Below are 15,824 nucleotides of genomic sequence, written 5' to 3'. Positions count from 1 at the left end.
CAGAAGACTCCAAACTGAAGTCTGAGAACAGCACAGGATGAACAAGAGCAAAGCAGGCAAAAAGAAATCGGAAACCCACGGTCAAGACCAGCTAAGTTGGCCAGGAGTAAACACGTGGTTTCCATAATTGTACTTGTTCAAACCCATCAATTTGAAGTATGACATATATATATATATATATATATATATATATATATATATATATATATATATATATACACACACACACCGTGTCAGGGATCTACTACTGTCCTTCAGTCACACTTCAGAGTGACTTACTTCAAAAGGGTTATGTCCAGTCCTGGGCGTTGCTCTTGGGAGGGGTATGGAGGTGGAGGCACCTGTCATAGAAAATAAGCTGCAAAGAACCGGGGTGGGTACCCTTCAGAGAATCCCACTTCCATATCCTTAGAGGAGGATTCTTAAGCTAGAGTCACTGGGCCTCCTCTGGGTACCATAGTGGAATTTTGGGAAACTCTGAACACCCTTTAGTTGGTGTAAATTGTGAATGTGTGTGTTTGTGTATGTGTGTCTGTCTGGAGAGGAGACCTCAGATTTCATCAGATTTTTGTCTCTTTTGGTTGTAGGACCATCTCCTTTCACTTCATCAACTCAAGTCTATCCCCATCATTGTTCAATAGGGGCTGGAGGAGGGTGGTGAGAGGTGGAGAGGGAGAAGAGGGAAGACAAGGGAACTAACCATGTGAGAGGTTTTCTAATAATTGAGTGAATAGATGTGGAAGGATTAGAGTGTCCAGTATATATAAGGGCCTTTAAATGTTTGCTCTTACTCTATGCCAAAAGCTTTATGCTTTTAGAACTTCAAAACAACACTCTGAGGTCAGCTTAAGTCCCATATCCCATTTATGAGAAAACAAACTCAGGGATAGAGTAAAATAACCCAGGGTCACAAAGCCAGCTAGTGACAGAATTCAGAACTACTTAATTCCAAAGCTTGGACTCTGCACCTTCACCGATGGCCAGGCTTTTAGTCTGGAGGCAGCCTCTCTGATGACTCTTAAGGCTTTTACATCCAAACCTCAAGGCTCTTGCTCTCAGCCTGAGTCCACCCATCAGAACAGTCACCGAACCTAAAAATTAGCTTCCTCAAGCCAAGGCATGATCTCCTTGCTCATGTATTATGGCCCTAGCCATTCCACTCAAATTCTGCACACAAGGTAATGTCTCTACGAAGGTATCAAGTGATAATTAAAGAAATAAATTACTGCCATGGACCAGCGTAGCTCATAATTCTGGGTCTTGAGTGAGAACGGTGCGGAATTAAGAAAACAGACTCATTAAGATAAAAGGATGGGATCGGGAGGGCTCTTCAATGCTGATGACAATATCGGAGTGCCCCAGAGTCCCAGTTTACTTTATTATATAGCCATATGCAAATCAAGGAAGTCCTTGATAGAAAGTTACACATCTGAGGCAAAAACAAGAACTCTCTTAAGGCATAAACAGGAATCCCCCTACCATGCACAAGCGAAATCAACCAACATCTGAACAAACAAAGAGTGAGAGGAAGGGCATGTAAATTGCTTCCAGCAACTGAAGCAAGCAAGTGAGGTGGGTGCAAATACTCAGCATCATAGCCAATATGGAGGTGGAGGGGGGAGAACTTAGCTTTTTGCTAAGCCTCGAATCTGCAAAGGCTTTTTGCCATTTACAGCCCACAACAAATTACACTTATCACTCCCTTTCCTCTGTGATGCAGCCAAGTCAAAGGTAGGAAGGCAAGAAGTGTTTTCTAGTCATCATAGACCAGAGTAAAGAAGCTCTGAATTCAGCCTACTATTTTCTGGTTTCAAATCTATGTTAAAAACTGCAGCTAAATATCAGCAACCAAAACAGCTTTGCTGAATGAAACATGTGAGAATCCCGACAGTTGCATTGTTGGGAGCACTTCTTACATGTCCGCACCTTACATGTTATTCCTATGCCTCAAAGAGCCAAGCAGACTGCCCAGATATTACTTCTTGAGAGATTAAGTCCCTAAGGGTCACACAGGCAGTGAGTAGCAGAACTAGGACTCAAAACCAGGTCTGATGACATCAGTGATCTTAATCATACTCCTCCCACCTGCAACCACTGGGATTCATGGTACCCAGGGCCAACATCTCCCTTGGTTTTCCCTGCAGCCTTTCCCCTGAAATCTGACCAACCTCTTGGGAAGAGAAGCCAAGACAGATGGACTCCATAAAGAGAAGATCCGGGTTCCAGGTCCAGCTTTGCCACTTACTAGCTTTGTCACTTTGAGCGGATCACTTAACCTTCTAAAGTCTCGGTTTCCTCCCCTATGCAATGAAGGTCCGTGTTCATTGGTGCACAGAAGAGAATACAAATGGTAGTTACCTTACCCACTCCTTAACCCACTCATACAAAAACGAGGCGGTGCCCTTTCTCAGCCTCGCCACTGCCTCATCTTCAGCGTTGTTCTTGGCCAACACGGTTGTTCCACCACCGCCTCCTCGCCCACCTCTAGTAGCTTCTGCTTACTTTCCCCTCCATTTCAGTAGTTCCCTTCCCTCAGGGGAAGGACTGGCCAGGGAGTGCTCAGAGTCTAGCAACTTTCCTTCTTTCTATTCGACTCTGGGCACGAGGGTCTGTCTCCCCTCAGGATCCGGAGCATCGGGGCGGAGCTCCTCACTGGGCCTCCCGCACTCCGCACTGCTTGCGCCCGGTGAGCAGCTGGCCACATGTCCCTCCCCTCGGGGAGGAGTATGACTAAGAGTTTAGATAGGAGGTGCCTGCTGTCGGGCACACCCGGCGGTCCGCAGAGCTTCCTCTGCGGCGCAGGCTCTCCGACGTGCGCGCAGGGCGGCCAGGGTCTCCTCAGCACCGGGGCGCCGAGGCCCTGGCCCTCTTTCAGCCGCGCCACCCGCCATGAAGCCGTCGTTCTACCGTTGCCAAAACATCACCTGGGTGGAGAAGGGACACTCAGCCACGATGAGTTGGATGCTCTTCAGCACGGGCCTCCTGGGCAACCTGCTGGCCCTAGGGCTGCTGGCGCGCTCGGGGCTGGGTCCGTGCCCGCTGCGCTCGCCGCGCCCGCTGCCTTCGGTCTTTTACGTGCTAGTGTGCGGCCTGACCGTCACCGACTTGCTGGGCAAGTCCCTCCTGAGCCCCTTTGTGCTGGCGGCCTACGCACAGAACCAGAGCCTGTGGGGGCTGGTGCCCACGCCGGGCAGCTCTATGTGCCAAGCCTTTGCCTTTATCATGTCCTTCTTCGGCCTTGCCTCCATGCTGCAGCTGCTGGCCATGGCCCTGGAATGCTGGCTATGCCTGGGGCACCCCTTCTTTTACCAACAGCACATCACCCTCCGCCGGGGCGCGCTGGTGGCGCCCGTCGTGAGCGCCTTCAGCCTGGCTTTCTGCGCGCTGCCCTTCACGGGGTTCGGGAAGTTCGTGCAGTACTGCCCCGGTACGTGGTGCTTCATTCAAATGACGCACGAGGAGCGCTCGCTGTCGGTTCTGGGCTACTCGGTGCTCTACGCTAGCCTCCTGGCTCTGCTGGTCCTCGCCATCGTGCTGTGCAACCTGAGCGCCATGCGCAACCTGTACGCGATGCACCAGCGGCTGCGGTGGCGCGAGCGCTGGGTCACTAGGGACCGCGCGGCGCCCAGCGCCTGCGAGAGGGAGGCTCCCCCGGAGGAGCTGGATAACCTGCTATTGCTAGCTCTCATGACCGTGCTCTTCACCGTGTGCTCCCTGCCTTTAATTGTGAGTCGCTCCTGCCAAGGCTGCGGGGGACGGGAGTGTGTCGGGCCGCGGGTGCGGGTGCGGGTGGATGGAGCGTGTTGGACACCGCGCAAGAGACACTGCGCCCAGGGCCAGGAGGGCTTGCTGCGCTCCGCACAGCGGGCTCCCTCCCTCCATAGCTCCACGACTCGTAGCCCAATTTGTTGAGCGAGAAGAGTGAAAATCAGAGAAAGCAAAGGGCAAACTGAGGTCCATGGTGTTCCCGTAGCCCCGCGAAACCTCTCCAGCTGCCAGACCCCGCCTCCTCTCTGCTTTCCTCTGGGAGGATAGGAGTTATTTTTACTACTCAGAACTTTGAGGCACAGAAATTGGTTTCTTTTTGGCAATACGAGCCCTCTCTTACTTCCCGATGGCTAGTTAATGTTTTATTTTGTTAGACCTGCCCATGATTTTAGTGGCATCAGAAATGGTCGAATGGCATCTAGGAGTTTTTCTCCCAGGTTTTGGCGCAGAAAGGGACTAAGGGAAGGTGTAATTCTGCCAGAGTGGTTTGCGGAGGTGAGTGACTAAAAGCACAGGTTTAGTTTCTCAGAACTCCTGTGTAAACTTCGAGGAATCTGGATGCTGTTTCTGGCGCTGCCGCCACAGAGGGCAATGTTTGGACAGGCAGGTGTGAAAAAGTACAATTCAGCCACAGGTGTCGTTTTGATAACCTATCTTGACAGGTTGGGGTGTGTGTGTGTGTGTGTGTGTGTGTGTGTGTGTGTGTGTGTGTGTGTGTGTGTGGTCGGGTTTCAATTTACTGATGAGGGAGGTAGTAGAGATTGAATTTCCTTGTTTTGAAATATTTCCTCCTGCAGCCCCCACCAAGACATCTGTAAGTGTGGCTGAAGCTTTAGAAATTTTTTTCAGTATTACCCACATACACACACACACACCCATTTGCATTAACAACATTTAAACAAATGCACAACCAATTCAACGTCTTTGGAGTATTGAGACTTCTGTGAATAGGAAAGTTAAGTTTTGTATGGCAACATAGCAATTTTGGGTGTTTCTTTTAAGGGTGGGTGAAAGTGAAATATAATGTGATTTTCCCTTAAATGAAGGCTTTAATTTGGGGGAGGGGAGTTGTCTGTAGCTTCATCAGGCAGAGTTAGGATTAGAACATCCAAAAGTAAATAAATAAAACTATAGCTATAGAAATAGATATGGCTATAGGGATAGATACTTATCAGTGGTTCTCAAATTATACCACACTCAGAATCATCAGCAGGGTTTTTAAAAAACAGATAGCTGGGCCTCATTCCCCAGAGTTTCTGATTCGGGCAGTTTTTGAAGAATTCTCATTCTTAACAAGTTCCCAGGTGAGGTGGAAGCCGCAGATCCAGGGTCACAGTGAGGGAACCACAGCCCCAGGCCACATCTGTCCTGCCCGCTGTTTTTGTACAGCTATGGAGTTAAGAACAGTCTTTACAAATGAGCATTTGCTATCAATTTGATGATAGGACACATGAACTCTGAACCCCAATTAAGCCAAATATGACTCCAAGAAAAAAAAATTATTCTTTTCCTTAGTAGACATGTATTACAAAAAAAAAGTCCATTATTATTATTACTATTATTACATCTTTAATTTCATCATTAAAAGTTGTGGAAATGTGTTTTCTCTCACCATATAAGGACCCACCAAATATTCACTATTTGCTCCTTATCTTATAAGCCACTGCCTTATTTACTTTTGCTGTGATAAAAGCAGACAGTAGCCAACTGTATGGAGATTATATCCTGAGTTTGAATGTTTTAGGAAGAACAGTGGCGAGAACAGCATAATTACAGTGGAAAAACTATTGCATTTGGACACATCTCTAAAGGGATTCAAATAACTCATATGGGATTATGAGAACTGAAAGAAATAATGGATTTTAAAATGATTTCCTTAAAAAAAAAAAAGTGTGAAGTTCCAAAGATATGTAATACAAACAGCATACCACAAAGGAACTATCATTTTCTAGAAAGGATAAGGGAGTCAGCATCATACATGAGTTTGAATCAGGTTACATCACTTACCAGCTACACTGTGGCTTATTTACCCCTTTCTAACCACAATTTCTCTCAAAGATAACCATATTTGCTCTGTAAGATAGTTATAAAGATTTGAAGTTATATATCACCCCAACCAGGTTCCTGTCCTAAAAAATTAGTATCTCTATTTTCACTATTATTTCCATTTATTATTATCATCTACTGGACATAGAAAATTAAGAAATATGTCCTGATCTGTGGTGGCGCAGTGGATAAAGCATTGACCTGGAATGCTGAGGTCCCCAGTTCGAAACTGTGGCTTCCCTGGTCAAGGCACATATAAGAGTTGATTCTTCCTGCTCCTCCTCCCTCTAAAGTGAATAAATAAAATCATTAAAAGAAAAAAGAAATACGGCCTTTTCAGAAGACAGCATTAGATTCAAGGCCGTAGTTCACAAACTTGTTTTTTTAGTCCAAGGGCCCCTTCTTACTCTTAAAAAATTATTAAGGACCCAAAGAGTTTTAATTTATATTGATTATATGTATCAGTATTTATCATATTAGCAATTAAAGTAAGAAAATTTTATAATATCATTGCAAAACAAGTTTTTAAAATGTACTTCTTGTATCTTTGCAAAGGTGCAAAGAGAATTCTGGAATTTCAAGAATGATTAAGTGAATGATAATAAAGTCCAGCGATTATAGCAGGTAAAACAGAAAAAAAAAAAAACATGTTAAGAGCACAGACATACTGAGAACAGTCTTTGAAAATGCACGTTTATATTTCCTAAGCTGACTACCGTAGGAAGGGCTAGAAAAACACAAGAATGCACAAGCACATATCTCATTAGCCACGGCAATGCCGATGTCACTGCATGTCAGGTAGCCTCCAGAAAACTCACTCTACACCTATGAGAAGATGGAAGTTAAAAAGCAAACAGTATCTTTTCATGAAAATAGTTTTGGGCCTGCAGACACAGTGAAAGGGTATTGGAAACCCACCACACTCTGAAAATCACTCTTCAAGGACTGGATCTAGTGGAGGGGGGTGCTTTATAAAAAAAACCTTATTCATCACATCCTTAAAAATAAATAAGTCCACCTTATTCATCACATCAGTATTGTATTTCATTAAGCTGGTGAAAAGTTTGTTGGAGTCAGATTTTTACTTTGCTGTAATGTTGAATTAGAGCATGATACTTAACTAGATTGAATTTCAAATTTTCAATTTGATATGGTAGGAAGAATATATAGAGAATCTGAGAGGAGATTCAGAGGCAGTTTGCAGCACATTTTCTTTTTATAAATTTTTATTAATGTTAATGGGATGACATTAATAATTCAGGGTACATATATTCAAAGAAAACATGTCTAGGTTATCTTGTCATTAAATTATGTTGCATACCCCTCGCCCAGAGTCAGATTGTCCTCCGTCACCCTCTATCTAGTTTTCTCTGTGCCTCTCCCCCTCCCCCTCCCCCTAAATCTCTCCCTCCCTCCCTCCTGCGTCCTCTCTCCCCCCACCCCTGGTAACCACCACTCTCTTGTCCATGTCTCTTAGTCTCGTTTTTATATTCCACCAATGTATGGAATCATGTAGTTCTTGTTTTTTTCTGATTTACTTATTTCACTCCATATAATGTTATCAAGATCCCACCATTTTGCTATAAATGATCTAATGTCATCATTTCTTATGGCTGAGTAGTATTCCATAGTGTATATGTGCCACATCTTCTTTATCCAATCTTCTGTTGAAGGGCTTTTTGGTTGTTTCCATGTCTTGGCCACTGTGAACAGTGCAGCACATTTTCTAATGTAGATATATTTTCATTAAAATTGTTTCTACCTTAGAAAACCACAATGTGTTGGAAGTTGGTAGGGAGCAAGAGTGAATAAGAGAGATTTAGAAGCCAGGTGAAGATAAGTAATTGCATATGTCAAGATCCGTGGAGTGAGAGAAGTGGTAGAGGACATCCTGCATTTATTGAGATAACGTGTGTGTGTGTGTGTGTGTGTGTGTGTGTGTTTCATTGTGATGCAGAAAGAATGGGCAGGATGCTCCTTCCAACAGAGGCTGTTAGAGGCATTAGGAATGGTAGGCAAGAGACTGGCCCAGGTGAAAGGGTCGGAAGTGGATTTAAAGGGCTTGAGTAGAGGGCAGAGTATTGTGATGGATGGACTGGTCAGAAGAGGGCTTTAGAGTTGTGAGAGCTTCAGAACAGGAATATGGGAACAAGATACCTGAAGGTCTTCAGAGAGTTGGCAGCAGCAACATTTTCTCATGGACCCCTAAATCCAACAGAGGGCGCACTTCTCACACTGATTCTCTGTGTAAATTGACCTACTTTCAAAATGCCAGGTGTATATTTTGAAGTTATTGGTTATGTTAGCCTCTCTTAAAGAAGCAGTTGATAAAGTATGAGAGAACACTGTTGATGGACAGAGATTTTTCAAAAGTCCAAATTGTGTTCAAATTAATACTTTGTGAGGATAGAAATGTACTTTGATTACTCTCATAAACGAATTTGTTGTATTTTAGTAAACTAAAAAATAAAAAATATATTAAAAGTTCAGGTGTAGATCCATACACTTCTATTACAAAGCAGGTTACTTGAAAATACAGTTAATCTAATAATATGCAGTAGGACTGACTTGGACAAATACTGCTTAAAAATAAAATGTATTGTTTTAATTATATAAGTATCGTTCGGTTACCCAGATCCCAGCTAGTCAAGTGTTTTCAAATAGTTGGAATTAAATTTCGCTGCACTGTACTTTGAGGAGAAAGGAGCAAGTATAAAGACAAACTCATATTAAGTGTTTGCTTTTTAAATCAACCAGAGTGCATAGCTTATTGTCATTCATTTATCCATCCAACATGTATCTGTTACTTACGACATTCAAGACACTAAGTCACTGGGGGGATATAAATTGAGAATACATCACATCTACCTACATAAGCTGTAATACCATGGTGGGAAGGAGTGATTAGGCCTATAAGAGAGTTTAGAGTCACTCCTAATTGATAAAATAATAATTAATTCTTGAGTTCTCATTATATAGTAGGACCTGTTGTCAAGGTTTTATTCATACCATATTATTCAAATTTCATTACAATCCTGTAATGTAAGTAAATTAACCCTATTGTATAGATGAGGAGATGGAATAACTTGCCCAAAGTCACAGAGCCAATGAAGGGACTCTATCTAACCAAGAGAGCCAAACTCTAAAGCTGATGCTTATCCATTACCATACTAGGACTTCCTGTAGGGGATGACACTTGAGGTTGATGCTGAAAGGAGGTAGTATTTGGGTGTGCAATCAGTTTCCACATCTGCAAAATGGAAATAATAGTCATACTTCCACCAGGGGATTATTGTGAGGATGAAATGAGGTTTTCAAAGTAAAATGCTGAGAACAAACAGGTCCTGCAAACAGGCATTAGCTATTATTATTCCTACTCGTATTATTAGGCAGTGGTGATAGGAGAGGGTCTTCCAATTTTGGTATCAGTGTATCTTTCTAAGTGCACTAGATGAGAGTAGCTGAGCGCACCGCAATGCTCTGCAGAAGAGAGAGTAGAAAGGTAAGGAAACAATTATGGGAAAACACATCTGCTCCAGCAGATACTCCTTGACTGTCCTAAATGGGTCTGGTCTGTGCACTTATTCATAACCCCTCCTACTAATGTTGACTTTAAATATTTTCTGTCCCATTAGGGTCCATTTCATCCCCTCATGGGTTTAGCGTCAGTAGGCACGGGGAGTATAATAGCATCAGGAAAAAGTGGCTGGCCTCCAGTGGCGTGCGAGGCAGTAGGAGTGCTGGGCTAGGCAGCTGTGTTGGCTGAATGACAGGAAAAGCCACAGGAGAAAGCAGTTTCTAGGTCTCTGAGGGAGCCACAGAGACCACGGGGTCAAGATAATAGGAGTAACTGGGCACAGGTAATAGGCTTAGATTTCTATGCGTGTGTTTTGTTTTTTCTTAGTCTGAAAAGAGGATGACAACCACAGAAAGGTAACCATCTATGCTGAGAAGTGGTACGGTAATTTACAGGAATTGAACAGGTCCTTTTGCACATCTCCTGTCTTTTCATTGGAGTATTTTCTTGTCTCCTCACGTCCACTAAAAGCTGCTGTTTCGGTGATGTTACTGTACATGTGACATTTCACCAGTGTGACTTACTTCGAAGCTAACTAATAAGAGGGGATAGGAAGCAGGCAGAGGAAAGGAAAGAGAATCTCTGCATATATGGAAGTGCGGTGATCCTGTTTGTAAAAGATTCAGTGGACGGGATTAGTCCCACCTCCTCTCTTCCTCTGCACGGCCTGGCAGGGACCTGGAAATTCCAGTGCTCACAGTAGGTAGAACAGCCTCCAGGGACTCAGACAGGATCTCCCAGGAGGTCTCCAGATCCAGAGAGCCTCCCCGGTCAGCCCTGCATCTGTCTACCAGGCTCCTCACTTATACCTATGAGCTGCAGCGGCCTTAGCTGTTTATACATTTGCCAAAAATGAGTATTCCATGCTGAGCTGCCATGTTCTTACAGAAAAGTAATGTGTTCTAAGTGAAATAAGCGAATGTATCACTGCGATATTACAATGGATTTTGTTTTTCTTCAAAACAGTACCGTGCTTACTACGGAGCATTTAAAGCTGACTCTAAGGAAAATGGAATTTATGAAGCTGGAGACCTCCTCGCTTTGCGTTTTTTATCTGTCATCTCAATCATGGACCCTTGGATTTTCATCATTTTCAGAACATCAGTATTTCGGATGTTTTTCCACAAGATTTTCATAAGGCCGCTTATGTATAGAAATTGGCACAGCAATCCCCGCCGAACTAACATGGAATCCAGTCTGTGACAATGTTTTACAGTCTCCGGTAAGCTGAGGAATGTAACACATTTTCCAACAAAGAACGATGACAAAACAAAACAAAAACTTATCATTTAAATCTTTAACAAATGTTAGCTCCCATTAAAAAAATATCTAAATGTATTTTCAAAAGTATTTGATATCTTAACAAGGTATTGTCAGTCTAAATTCATGAACCAGTTAGGTACTTTTTTATTTTGAGGTATTAATAGCGACTAAAATTTCATGTATTGTAAACAATGTTAGAAGTCTTAAAGCAGTGATATTAATTCAGCAATTTTCAATGTTTTTCATGTCATGGCACACAAAAACTAATTACTAAAAGTCTGCGGCACATGGGAAAAAATATATTTTTGCCCATCTGACAAAAAAAGAGGTATAATATTGATTCATTCACACAGGATGGCTGTGGTTGTGTTGGCGGTTATTTGTTTTTATTTGACAATCTAAAGGAAAGGAGGTCAGTGCCCCTGGCTAGTCAGGTATCGCATGTTTTAAAATGTTTTGCGGCACCCCAGTTGAAAATCGCTGTATTAATAGTCACAACATTTGGACGTGGTGTCCCTAATTATTTAAAGAGGTCTTGACACTTCTGGGTCTTTATTTCAATCTTGTAGAAACACCACTGTTTACAATTATGTAATGGGTGTTCTTGAAATTTCTTATCTTACTCATTTCAAGGAAACCTGATTTGTTTACTTTGTGTCGCAATTTAATTGATTTCTTTGCCAGCCAATCTAAGTACGCCTGAATTATAGATGCTCTTCAAAGACGTGAGGTGGGCAGTGCAGCCAGCTCAGGAGTTTGGAGGTGCCTTCCCCAGCCACTGTTCCGAAGGCATCACTGCCTCCCATGGGGAGGCGAAGCTATAAACAAGTAGACATAAGGCAGGATGTAGCTATGCCCACACCCAGAGAAGAAGATTTAATTTTTATCTTTTGAGGTCCAGTTTCCTGTGTATATTAGTAGGGATCAAAATTTGGGAGTGACTACAAAATATAGTTTCAATTTTGGGCAGGTGCATTTTATAGGTTTATCATATTAATGGATTTGGGGAAGAACTTACGCTTCTTTGAAAACAGTGATGTGAGACTTGCCAGAGAACTTGTTTACCGCCTGTGGGTACGTTAAACAGCAGGGCATCCAGCACAGCGAAGAGCCCACCCAGGACTCAGTCAACCCCATTGGAGGGTGGTGGCAACAGCCTTAACATCTGCCCATTAACAGCAATATTCTGCTCTTTATGAGGACAGTAAGATCTTACTGAGGTTCTGGAGAGCTGTGCATGTTTAAAACTGGAGTAGGATGGCCTCAGGTGGAGCACAACTGAGCACTTTAGTTGTACATTTAAATGTTTACAGAGGTTAGCAACACTGTGACCAAAAGGGAAAAAGTGGGAAAACACGGCTGCAGCTGTTAAACCAAATGAGAGACTCTAACCCCAGCACACAAGTAAAAACTTTTACCTTTGGTGAAGAACAGATGGAGGCATTAGCGGGGCTTCAGCGTCTCAGAGATGGAGAAGTGGCTGCGTCTGAATAGACCCCAGGCCCCACTAAGCCATCCCTTCCAGAAACAAGAGTATTGCCAACTTAGCAGCAACCCTATTTTTCACCTCTGGTTTATATCAATGGTGGTGCTAACCTGGATGTGTGTGTGTGTGTGTGTGTGTGTGTGTGTGTGTGTGTGTGTGTGTGTGTGTGTGTTTAGCAACACTGTGAGATGGCCAATTTAGGAATATGTGAATTATAATTTGAGAGTATGATGTGATGAAAATGCAGTCATTGTCCAAGTTTACTTTTCACTTGTATATTTAATGTGTAAGTACCTATGTATTGTATTGTCAGAGGAAGTGCATGTTTTCTTGTATTCTCCTTTGGAAGGTGTGTTATGATAACTGTCAAGGTATTTTGAAAAGGTCCTAGATGAGTCAATAAACATAACTTCATAATATTTTCCAAAGGAAATTACTTTTCTTCAAAAAAAAAAAAAGGGTTTAGTTTTCTTTTTTCAATAAACAGTTTCCAACAGTATTCCATTCTCTAGCCGTTTCATAGGCCGCTCCACTAGCATTTTATTACTTTAAAGAAGTCAGCAGAGGTTATCCAAGGACTTAGCGATCCTTTCTCTTTAACACAAAATGTAGATATGCTATCCTCGTGAAGTTCAGGTTAAGTTTAAAGTCAACTTTTCACTGATCTTCATTGATTTATTCATTTGTTCAATAAGTGAGTCTTACTGGACACATACATTGTGCCAGGCTGTGGGTTAGGTACTATGGAGAAGAATACATGTGATTCAGAGCTGGCCCACGAGCGAGGGGAAGACAGGCACGTACGCAGAGTGGAGGACAGAAATCCCGGTAGTGAATGTGCACACAGTTCTATGATATTAGAGGAGGAGGACTTCGCCAGGCGTGATGCAGGCGTTGCCAGAACCTCACAGTGAGGAGGTGCCTAAATCAAGTATTGAGAAGGAGTAGGAATCTTGACACCAGTTGAAAACTGGACAAAGGACACAAAGATGCGGTTTACATAAGAGGAAATTCATACGGTTGATGAATGTAGAAAAATTTCCTGCCCAATCAGAGACATGCAAAATTAAAATCAAAATTCTTAAGGATTAAACAAAAGAAGTCTGACTCAATCATAGAGGCTGTTGCTAAGTAAAAGCACCATGAATATTCCCCTGGTGAGTTTGTAAATGTGTCCACCGTTTCTTGACAGCGAACTGACAGTGGATATAAAGAGCCTTTAAAAGAGTTCTTTCCTACTGTTCCAGTTATCCCACTGTCGAATTCTCTCCCAGACGGTCATCCCAGAGGCTGTCATAGTTACGCACAAAACCCTTCTTTGTAGCATTATACATAATAGCGCAAAAAATGAAAAGGAAACCATGCAAATGGCCAAAACAAGGATTAAACAAAGTTTTTAGATAAATACATGCACACACAAACATATGAAAATTATGCAGCCATCAAAAATGTTTTCAAATCATTTCTAAAAAATGAGAAGCTTACAGTGTCATACTAAATGAAAGAAGCATGATGCAAACTGAATGTGATACATAAATATACATGCATAGGAAATGCCTTGAAAAAATAAAGTGTGAACCATGGTTAACTTTTTAGCGTGGACATTTCTTTCCATAATTATTTGTATTTTCCAAGTCCATATTTCTTTTACATGATATTACTGTTTATTTTTCTCCTTCCTATCCCCACCAAATTTTTTTTTTTGAAAGACTGAATAGAAATGGACCAAGCAAACAAAGGGAAAAGGCAGAAGGCAAGCTCTCTAGAGTGAAGAATGGAGTGTGAGAAGTCACCCAAGCACAGAGGTGTGGGGCATGGCCAGGCTCCAGTTAGGAGCTCCACTGGCTGAACTCTGGGAATTATGAACAAAGGTGGCTGGAAAAGAAGCTGAAAACAGAGGCAGATTTCAGGTCATAAAGGGTGCTGGGTGCAACAGAGAAGGGTTGGAGCGCCGTGAGGCCTGGATATGCACTGGAGACTTTAAGGCAAAGTGATCAGCATGGAGTTTGAGGACGGTTGTACTGGTGGCACAGATTGTGGATGGGACCGGTGGGGGCACCAGGTGGGTGAGCGTGGGTGTGCTGGGGCCTGTGCAGCTGTGTGGTCAGTGCACTAGACCAGGGCGCTGGCTAAGGAAGTGAGTGGGGCTGAAGTCCAGCCCCAGCCCTGCTCTCCTGGCTGTGGGCTGCAGCAGCTCAGAAGAAAGGGCCCCTTTCCCGTTATCTTTCTATCTGGAGGCACTCAAAGACACTGTGTATGCAGTCCCGTGGTGCCCTCCTGCAAGGGAGGGGATGAGGTGAGGAGCTGCTGAATCAAGGGGGGGAGGGGGTGCTCGCTCCCACAGCTTTAGCTGATGGGAGGGATTCCAACTTACGCCCCAGTCATGCCTTTTGTTCTTTCAGCTGCATATATTTGACCATTTTCTGCTTCTTAGTTTAAAAGTTTCCATATATTCAGGAATAAGTTAAGAAAGGGAAATTTTCTGAAAAGAACTCTTTTATTTTCCTTTTATATTCCCAGTATATCTGGACAAAAAATTGCGGCATTGAATCCAGTGAAGTTTCTGGGCTATCTCTGGGTTTTAATTATATACTACCCAGCCAAGCTTATAAAGCGCCGACTATTAGGAAGGTTTACTTTGTTCAGAAATCCATCAAAGGCTGACTGGGTCAGGTATTCCTGAAGCTTTAGGGGAAAGAAGGTATCCCATAAATACCAAGCGCTTGGAAGACCCCAGAACTCACCAGTCACACAGCCTCCTGGCTCCTGTAAATGAAGATCTCCATGCTCCAGGCCAGCCCTTCTCCAAGTGCATGGCCTGGACCAGCAGCATCTGCATCACCTGGAACTTTTTAGAAATACAGTTCTTCTGCCCCACCCAGACCTACTGAATCGGAACCTAGGGGGGTGGGGCCTGCAAGCTGTGCTTTAACAAGCCCTCCAGGTGATTCTCATGCATGTTAAAATTGAAGAGCCACTGATCCCTGAGAAAGAAAAGAAAAAAAGAAAAAGAAAGGAAGGGAGGGAGGGTGGAAGAGGGAGAGAGGGAGAAAGAAAGAGGGAGGGAGGGAGGGAGGGAGGGAGGGAGAAAAGAAAGAAAGAAAAAAAGATAAAAGGAAAGAAAAGAAAAGAGCATATGTAATCGACTCCATTCATAAAGTTTCTCTGACCTCTGGTTCTCAGAGCTAACCTCTCACACCTGACTCCCAGGAGTATTTTATCGGGTGTTCTTAAGGCAGTTCCAGCATTTTTACATGGGCAGCCACCATTGGACGACAGGCCAGTGTATCCACTACATACCATGTTTAAGATTCCGCCTTGCTTCGTGTGAGCTGCATTCATACATTTTCATTGCCAAATAGTAGTCTATAGCATGAATATATCCTACGCTGCTGATGAACTTTTGGGTTGTCTCCAGATTTGCCTGTTACAAATAATTCTTCTTTGACTGTTCTTATGTTCTGTAGTGGACACGTAAAGCAGTATGTCTAAGGCATGTACCTGGGAGTGGAATTGCTGGGTTGCAGGCATGTGCATCTTCAACTTTATATTATAAAAATTGTTTTCCAATTTACATGACCAACAGCATTGTTTGATAGCTCCCATTGCTCCACATCTTTGCCACTTTTTATTTTCGCCATTCTGGTAAGTTTGTAATGGTTTCTCATTGAGGTTTTAATGGGT

General features: G+C 43.1%; 1 protein-coding gene and 1 pseudogene across 1 annotated transcript; one reads left to right on the top strand and one right to left on the bottom strand.

The window, feature by feature from the left end:
- LOC136377060 (large ribosomal subunit protein uL4 pseudogene) overlaps nt 1-2,891 on the bottom strand; it is a 76,809-nt pseudogene extending 73,918 nt beyond the window's left edge.
- PTGDR (prostaglandin D2 receptor) lies at nt 2,881-13,550 on the top strand. Its single transcript, XM_066342213.1, has 2 exons — nt 2,881-3,726; nt 10,358-13,550. Exons 1-2 carry the CDS (start codon nt 2,890-2,892, stop codon nt 10,592-10,594), a joined length of 1,074 nt encoding a protein of 357 aa, XP_066198310.1. The 5' UTR covers nt 2,881-2,889; the 3' UTR covers nt 10,595-13,550.
- The last annotated feature ends 2,274 nt before the right edge of the window (nt 13,551-15,824 follow it).

The sequence above is a fragment of the Saccopteryx leptura genome, chromosome 6 (assembly GCF_036850995.1).
Source record: "Saccopteryx leptura isolate mSacLep1 chromosome 6, mSacLep1_pri_phased_curated, whole genome shotgun sequence".
In the NCBI taxonomy this organism is placed as follows: domain Eukaryota; kingdom Metazoa; phylum Chordata; class Mammalia; order Chiroptera; family Emballonuridae; genus Saccopteryx; species Saccopteryx leptura.
The sequence above is the reverse complement of the archived record's forward strand: the minus strand, read 5'-3'. Positions and strand labels throughout refer to the sequence as shown.

Bases quoted from the DNA above. Each gene is read 5' to 3' on its own strand.
- PTGDR (XM_066342213.1), top strand. From the start codon at position 2,890: ATGAAGCCGTCGTTCTACCGTTGCCAAAACATCACCTGGGTGGAGAAG. The intron at 3,727-10,357 runs GTGAGTCGCTCC...TCTTCAAAACAG, and splicing joins TGTGCTCCCTGCCTTTAATT to TACCGTGCTTACTACGGAGC.